At 37.2% G+C, this 8,138-nt stretch overlaps 2 protein-coding genes across 2 annotated transcripts; one reads left to right on the plus strand and one right to left on the minus strand.

Annotated features, from left to right (window-relative positions):
• On the plus strand, positions 404-4,029 carry LOC109825882 (ferredoxin--NADP reductase, leaf isozyme, chloroplastic-like). Its single transcript, XM_020392791.1, has 9 exons — positions 404-685; positions 1,585-1,819; positions 2,205-2,338; positions 2,414-2,492; positions 2,600-2,691; positions 2,784-2,861; positions 3,262-3,324; positions 3,416-3,650; positions 3,736-4,029. The coding sequence occupies exons 1-9, from the start codon at positions 575-577 to the stop codon at positions 3,801-3,803; spliced, it is 1,095 nt and encodes a 364-aa protein (XP_020248380.1). The 5' UTR covers positions 404-574; the 3' UTR covers positions 3,804-4,029.
• LOC109825636 (trans-resveratrol di-O-methyltransferase-like) lies at positions 4,488-6,691 on the minus strand. Its single transcript, XM_020392498.1, has 2 exons — positions 5,814-6,691; positions 4,488-5,297 (listed from the first exon to the last, which is right to left on the minus strand). The coding sequence occupies exons 1-2, from the start codon at positions 6,582-6,584 to the stop codon at positions 4,995-4,997; spliced, it is 1,074 nt and encodes a 357-aa protein (XP_020248087.1). The 5' UTR covers positions 6,585-6,691; the 3' UTR covers positions 4,488-4,994.

The following is an 8,138-nucleotide window of genomic DNA, read 5'->3' on the forward strand; positions in this document are numbered from 1 at the left end:
ACTTGCTGATATCTTTACTAAGCCTCTTGGCTCACATTGGTTCAGTTTCTTAAGGTCCAAGCTCCAAGTACCGACCCACACTTGATCTTGCCGGGGATAGCATTGACCTTCCTTATTTATAATTATCATTAATTAGAGGATTGTAATTAGCATTGATTTAGGATCTGATGTAATCCCTTGTACCCTATTTATACGCTCCTATTGTGAATGAGAAAATTAACAATTCATTCAATCTCCATCATTATACTCAACAATTTCTATATCTTCAGCGATCTAACATCCAGAGTAGATATTACTACTAAGTTACACACTCATACTATGGTGTGACTGAATCACAAATACTAATCTCAAAGAGTTGCAATCAAACTATTTATCCACTCCTACAAATATCTCATAAGCCCTTCCAAATATACAACCACCACCTCATTTCCTCCCACAATCTCCTCCACCCACTAAAAATCCTCCCCAATCCTCAAACCCCCCTTCTTCTTTTGAACCTAGCTCTTCTCCTTATTATCTCCTCTTCCCTCTGTTTTCTCCTGAAATCAAAGCAACATAACCAAAACTTGCAACAATGGCTTCTGCTGCTGTCACAGCCTCAGTCTCTGTTCCTACGTCGAAATCCTCTTCTCTGCTGCCTGCAAAAACCTCCATCTCTTCTACAGACAGGATCAACTTCAACAAGGTATTAATCCTATTGCAACCCACTCATGAACATAGAAAACTGAAGTCCACCTAATATGCTATAATCCTTAATACATCAAATATTTGCATACAGTAATATCGCGCATAGCATTTATTGCAGGAAAGTAGTCTCAAATACATGGTTCTGATATCTGTTTTTTTACTGTGAAAACCTATTTGTGAATGCAAATGTAGTATTTGGTTAGTTGTAAAATCTTATTGGATTCACACCTTTTATTGTGTAGATACTGCAAATAAAACGTTTATTTAACTTTAGCCCTAATTACAGTATGTAAGTTGGAGTTCATTAACTTGAGAACATCATATTAATCTTTACAATTTGACTGCAAGGAAATTGCAGCATTTGCTGTAACCATTCCTAAAGTTGATGATGATAACCAATAATTTTTTTTTTGACAATAAAGTGTTTCACTAATAAGGACTCAATGAAACATCCAGCTATAAAGACAGCATGTCAGCATGTCTTCAAAATTACAAAAATGAAAAACAACACGATTGTTCCTGTAGAAAATTATTGACAACATGACCCACCGCGGGTGATCCGGATAGTTGGGAGGTTCCAATATAGCTCACACAGTCTTTTGTTCGATTCTAAGTTGGATCATCAAAAATAAATAAATAAATAAGATAAAATAAAATTTATAGAGAATATGCCAAAGGGAACAAACTACTGCTAATCAGTAGTTGAAAATCAAAATTTGACTGCAATATTTGCGTATTGTTGGAAATTTGTAGCCGAGAAACCTATCCACAAAACTGCAACAAATGCTGCAATTTTTCTTATATAACATGAAATTCTAATCATCGATGTCAGCGAATACGAATGAACGGTGGAAACTAAAATTTGACTACGGAGTTTACCGCTTTTTTTCTTTGCAGATAAGCTTGTACCCAAGAAATGTATCCACAAGTCTAAAGCCGGGGTCTATAAAAGCTCAGGTTACCACAGAGACTCCTGCAAAGGTTGAAAAGGTATCAAAGAAAAATGAAGAGGGTGTTGTTACCAACAAGTTCAAGCCCAAGACACCATACACAGGGAGATGCCTCCTTAATACCAAGATCACTGGTGATGATGCTCCTGGAGAGACCTGGCACATGGTTTTTAGCACTGAAGGTATTATTTTCTCTTAATTAAGCCAGACTCATGATTTATTGATAATAAAGAAAATTAGTATTTATGAAGATAGAGGTATATGAGAATGGAAGAATGAGGGAAAAAAATTGAAAATATGTTTAGAACCTTCGGTTCTATGCAACGACAAATGATTAAGCCACAACGACCCCACTAAATGTGAAGCGCTACTCGAATGTGGGACTAAACTTTGTATTATCAAATGACCCACTCAATGGAAAAAAAAAGATGAATATAGTGGAATTGAAAAAAAAATCCATTTTGAAATCAGAATGAATCCGGAAAAGGTTCAATCTTTTATCTTTAAAAAATAGCAGAGTTTCATGTTTTACAGTTTTTTTTTTGCTAACTTTTTTCCTTCATTCAGGGGAAGTTCCATACAGAGAAGGTCAATCTATTGGTGTAATCGCTGATGGGATTGATAAGAATGGGAAACCACACAAGCTGAGATTGTATTCAATTGCTAGCAGTGCTCTTGGAGATTTTGGTGACTCGAAAACTGTGAGTTTGATTTCTTATATGTTTTTTCCTTATTGATTTTGTAACATTGATAGCAAATAAACATGTTTTCTGCAGGTTTCTCTCTGTGTGAAGAGATTGGTATATACCAATGATCAGGGAGAGATTGTTAAGGGAGTGTGCTCAAATTTCTTATGTGAGGACCTGCATATTAATTACCTTTTTATAGTGAATTAATTTGTTTCAATTGTTGGAGGTTGATTATGTTGAGTATAGTAATATGTTATGCTAATTAATTTTCAGGTGATTTGAAGCCTGGCTCAGAAGTGAAGATTACAGGACCAGTTGGAAAGGAAATGCTTATGCCTAAAGATCCAAATGCTACTATTATAATGGTATAGTTTCATTCTTCATTTAGTGTTATGTTATAATTTTTTCCTCATACAAAATAAAATTTTGTGAAGATTTTCTGTATTTGGATTTGTAGCTCGGAACGGGAACTGGAATTGCTCCATTCCGCAGTTTCTTATGGAAAATGTTCTTCGAGAAACATGATGATTACAAGGTAAGTCTCACAAAGTATATTGTTTGTGAGCAATTAGTTCATGAGCTACCCGAAACTGTATATTTTCCAAAAAATTAACTCAAGTTATTCACAGCATTTAGTATTTACAATCGATAAACCAAGTTGTATAGATTATTGAATGAGGATTTTTTTTTCACTCTGCACAATGCACTTGTTATAATGGGATGCAACTTTTCTGTTTATTCTCATTTCTTTAAGTAACATTTGGTTCTTTAAAGTTTTGTAAGTTTGTCAAATTTAAAGTACTAAATCCCTTTCCTTTTTATTTATTTTTAAATATTGGTTAAGCTTTTCATTTACTTTTTACTATTTCAAGCTTAGCAATTACTAAATTCCTGATGAATACTACCTCATGAGTGTGACTCACATGATTATTCAGTTCAATGGATTGGCATGGCTCTTCTTGGGAGTTCCCACAAGTAGCTCATTGCTCTACAAGGAAGTAAGACTCTTATCATTCATATATTAAGGTTTCTTTCTTCACTTTTAATAACATATTTATTATTTAAGAAAAAACATTTCACCATGTTTAGGAATTTGAGAAGATGAAGGAGATAGCACCTGACAACTTCAGACTAGACTTTGCAGTTAGCAGAGAGCAAAAAAATGAGAAGGGTGAGAAAATGTACATACAAACTAGGATGGCAGAATACGCAGAAGAATTATGGGAGCTTTTGAAGAAAGACAACACATATGTTTATATGTGTGGATTGAAAGGAATGGAGAAGGGTATTGATGACATTATGGTGTCATTAGCAGCTAAAGATGGTAACAAAATTATAGTTTTCGTTATAATGAATGATTAATATATGATTTCTTATGCGCTAAATATGATTAATTACTCAATTGACAGGTATTGATTGGTTGACTTACAAAAAGGAATTGAAGAGGGCAGAGCAATGGAATGTGGAGGTGTACTGATGCTTGTATCTAGCATTGCAGGCTTTATGGCTTTTCTAAAAGGAGTCACTCTTATCCCCTGCCCTCAATTGTTATGTAGATAGCTGAATTCTCTTGTGTTTTATATACAATGTAACGGTAGCAGGTTTATGTACCTTGTAACAAATCATTTCATGTTTCTTTAATTTTTTTTTGCACTACATAAGAGCACATATAGTACCTGCATTCAAATAATATCACACTTTCATAACTCGTTTCAGCTATATCTCGATAATTATCTCTATTCATTCATTGTTAGAATGTTTGGGAGCAATCGGGCCTCTGTGAGTTAAACCGAATCTTAGAAAGTGGCTGAGAATCATATTAACTGATGTAGGATGTACAACAGACATATTTATGGAGGAACATGACTATCACGAGTTAAATGCAGATACATACGCATTAAATATATGCAAACTTGGAGGGTTTTAGCCAACCTTAGTTGCAAAATTAAGTATATGCAACATAAGCATTCCAACAAAAAAAAATGGGAAAAAGAATTGGGGAAAAAAAAGAACAGTAACCATCTTAGTTATACACAATTTTTAATACTGATGCATCATTCCGAACAGTCCATAATTAAGAACTGAAAGATAAAAATTAATAGGCCCATCTAAGTACTACAGTTAACATAGGCACACGAACAAATACTTTAACATTTAACAAGACAAATACTTCAACATTTGCTCCTCCCTATCCCCGCTTGAGATTGAAGCATAGACTATTTTTTCTTGGGCCTTTTGTTCGCTCAATCTAAGTATCAAGGCATGATGTTGGTTCCTCTTCTAGGATTTTAAATTATCTTCTGTTCTTCATGATTTTAAATTAGTTCAGTAGAATCGCAGATATAAATGTAACATCTTTACATATATTCGGAAGAAATTAGAATCGCTCACCTTTCCTTGGAATTAAATAATGACATCTTACCCACGAAAACTCCAAAGTTATGTAAAGGCTGAGAGTTATAATTTTATACTACAACACATACAATTGCCTTATGTATATGAACATGACGAAGTGGGAGAGAAATACTCACTGACACATACGTTAAACTTAAACAAACACACACACTACAAATGACTATGGACATCATATATGTTTTCAGATAAGCAAAATGTAAAACGAGCTAGTTATCTTTTTGGACTCAAACCGTAGCCAAAAGTGTTATATAAATCAACGATAAACTTCAATAACTGATCTTAAACCCAAAATAGGCAAAATCTTATATCCCCTGAAACCTGCATCCATGAAAATTTTCTGCCACATTTGTTCAGATCTTTCCTTGCCAGTTGTATGAGCCATCATGTGAAGATCAAAGAGAAATTGGGTCTGAGCTAATTCATGACCAACAATGCTCGAGTCCATAACCATTTCCATTATAATCACTTTACCACCTTCTTCTTTAAGAGGAATAGCCTCCTTGCAATTTTTGAGTATTTGCACACATTCTTCATCACTCCAATCATGTAAAACCCACTGCAATAGGGGACAAAAAAAAAGGAAGCAACAACTTCACAAAAGTTTATATGTTAGATTAATTTCAATCTCGTATTGAATTTTTTGTAAGTAGACTATACTTTGGTCAATTTTGCCTTTATGTACCTTTTAATTTTAATGGAGGAGGGTGTTTTGGGTTGTGAATATTAGCGAGGCTAGTTTAGACGTCTCACCCCTCATGTTAATGCTGTCCATGATGTTCTTTTTACAGTTTAAATTAGAAGGCTTTGTGTAATTAATTTTGCAAGTGTATGGGAGTTTTCTCTCATTTATAAAATCTAGAGAACTTTAACCCAATAGCTTAACTTAAGACATCCTCGATCCCGACACATTCGAGCTTCACATATTGGACTTCATTTTTACTTGGACTGCAACTGGAGGTATACTCGTAACCTCGATAGTTTCATATAGCAGCATGATTGTGGAGATGGTCGAATTTGGGGATTAATATGTTCGAAAGACTAACTTTATTTTCGACGGGCATACGTAATTTACCTTGAGCAATACCGCATCCGCCGTTGGCACGTAATCGAACATATCTCCTCCGACGAACTTCACCTCCTCGCTCTCCTCCGACCCCTCGACCACATAAGGAAGCTCGAGCACGGCGCATTTCAAACCGAACTCCCTGGCGACTGCACGTGCCAATGTGCCCGTGCCCCCTCCGACGTCAACCAAAGACCTCAACCCTCGGAACACCTCGCCACAATCCCTCACTATGATCTCCGTCGTAAAACTAGCATCGCTCGACATCCCCTCGATGAACATGTCACTAAATCCTACCATTTTTCGCATAGCATCCCACACGGGCACCCCGTGTGCTATTTCAAAGGCGGTAGTGGGCTCGTCGCCTTTGAACCACTCGCTAAGAAAATGCCACGGACGAAGAAGAATTTGGTCCAACATTAAGAGGAGAAACGGAGAAGCATTACTTTTATTTTCCGTCAGAAAAACTTGAGAAACGACGGTCAGAGAAAAAACTGATTCTTCATTGTTGACACCAATTCTCTCTTCGGAGAGGAATTTGGAATGAACCAAGAGGCTCATGAGGCGTCGGAGACAAGGAGCTTTCGATCGAGGAATGGATAGAGAGTTCGATAGATCGGAGAGAGTGATGGAGTTGCCGTGATTGTGAATGATATCAGGTATGTTGAGCTCTACGGCACATTTCAGTGACATCGAGTTTATGAAGCTAAATGTGTGGTTCCATATATGGGATTGAGCTCTGAGTAGCTCTTGCGGGCTACCGACACGAAGAGATCCCATAGTGCTCGTTTTGATACCTTACCTGAATGTTTTGTTCTTAATTTATAAGAGTATACACGGGTAAGTAGGATTTGACATGAATATATAAATTTAAGCCACATTGGATTTGGTTTGAGGAGAAATGGATTGAAGTTAATACTATAAAATTAACACGCGAGACACGCTAGAAGTTATATATTAAGGGTAATTGATGACACGGTCTTGTCTTGGAGCCATCATAAAACAAGTGGTGCCGAAATTTTCGCTTGTTGTGCATCTTGCGTACCGGAGGTGCTGTCGAAATTTTCGCTGCGCAAAACAAGTGGTATCAGAGCCAAGTGGTATCATTGGCGAAACATGGGCTATTGAAAGGTGCTAAGACCTGCAAGATGGAGCTGTGTGAGCATTGTGTACTTAGGAAGAAAACTAGAGTGAAGTTTGGCACCGCTATTCACAATACCCAAGGTATATTAGATTATATTCACACAGATGTTTGGGGTTCGTCCAAGAACACATCACTTGGTGGGGCCAACTATTTTATCATTTTCATTGATGACTATTCCAGGAGGAATTAGATATACCCTATGAAACATAAACATGAGATCCTGGATATTTTTGTGGAGTGAAAAAAGAAAGTGGAGCTGCAGACATGTATAAAGGTGAAGATTCTACGTTCAGATAGCGGTGGAGAGTATAAGAGTGATCCGTTTCTGCAGTTTTACCGGGATCACATCATTAGGCGACACTTCACAGTTCGAGAGACACCACAACAAAACGGGGTGGCTGAGAGATTGAACTGTACATTGCTACAGAATGTGCGGTATATGATGACGCAGAGTGAACTGCCTAAATCCTTTTGGGTTGAGGCGTTGGTTTATGCGAGCCATCTGTGAATAGGTTGCCGTGCACTACGATACAGGGGAAGACTCCGTTAGAGCGTTGGTCTGGTTCGGTAGCTAGTGACTATGAGTCGCTTCGGATATTTGGGTGTCCTGCTTATTACCATGTCAATGATGGTAAATTGAATCTGAAGGCGAGGAAAGCAGTCTTTGTGGGATTTAGAGATTGAGTTAAAGGTTTTAAGTTATGAGATCCACAGGACAAGAAGATAGTTATTAGTAGGGATGTCACATATGACGAGACGTACATGATGAAGCCTTAGCAGGTGGAGGAAGACCAGATTCGAGAGATATCACAGCAGGTAGAGGATGATGTGACTCCACTCACTCTAGAGAGCATTGTATCCATCGAGGCTCATACAGAGGTAACACTAGGAGGAGATGGGATGATAGCCGGGCAGATAGAGGATACAGTGGATTGTGAGACTTAGGAGCAGGATCATGTTCAGGAGTCTATCACAGCAAATAAACCTAGAAGGATGATTCGTCGACCATCTAGGTATAATGATATCATGGCCGCATATACATTATCTATTGGGTTACAAGTGGATATATGCGAAGAAGAAGGGATCTTCTATTGGGGACATTCGGTTCAAAGCCAGATTGGTTGCCAAGGGATATGCACAGCTTGAGGGCATCGATTATAATGAGGTATTTTCACCCGTTGTGAAGCATT

Source organism: Asparagus officinalis, chromosome 10 (assembly GCF_001876935.1).
Source record: "Asparagus officinalis chromosome 10, Aspof.V1, whole genome shotgun sequence".
Lineage (NCBI taxonomy): Eukaryota > Viridiplantae > Streptophyta > Magnoliopsida > Asparagales > Asparagaceae > Asparagus > Asparagus officinalis.

Coding starts and splice junctions, on each gene's coding strand:
- LOC109825882 (XM_020392791.1), top strand. CDS start 575: ATGGCTTCTGCTGCTGTCACAGCCTCAGTCTCTGTTCCTACGTCGAAA. Junction 686..1,584: donor ACAGGATCAACTTCAACAAG/GTATTAATCCTA, acceptor TTTTCTTTGCAG/ATAAGCTTGTACCCAAGAAA. Junction 2,339..2,413: donor ATTTTGGTGACTCGAAAACT/GTGAGTTTGATT, acceptor TGTTTTCTGCAG/GTTTCTCTCTGTGTGAAGAG.
- LOC109825636 (XM_020392498.1), bottom strand. CDS start 6,584: ATGGGATCTCTTCGTGTCGGTAGCCCGCAAGAGCTACTCAGAGCTCAA. Junction 5,298..5,813: donor CGGATGCGGTATTGCTCAAG/GTAAATTACGTA, acceptor CCCCTATTGCAG/TGGGTTTTACATGATTGGAG.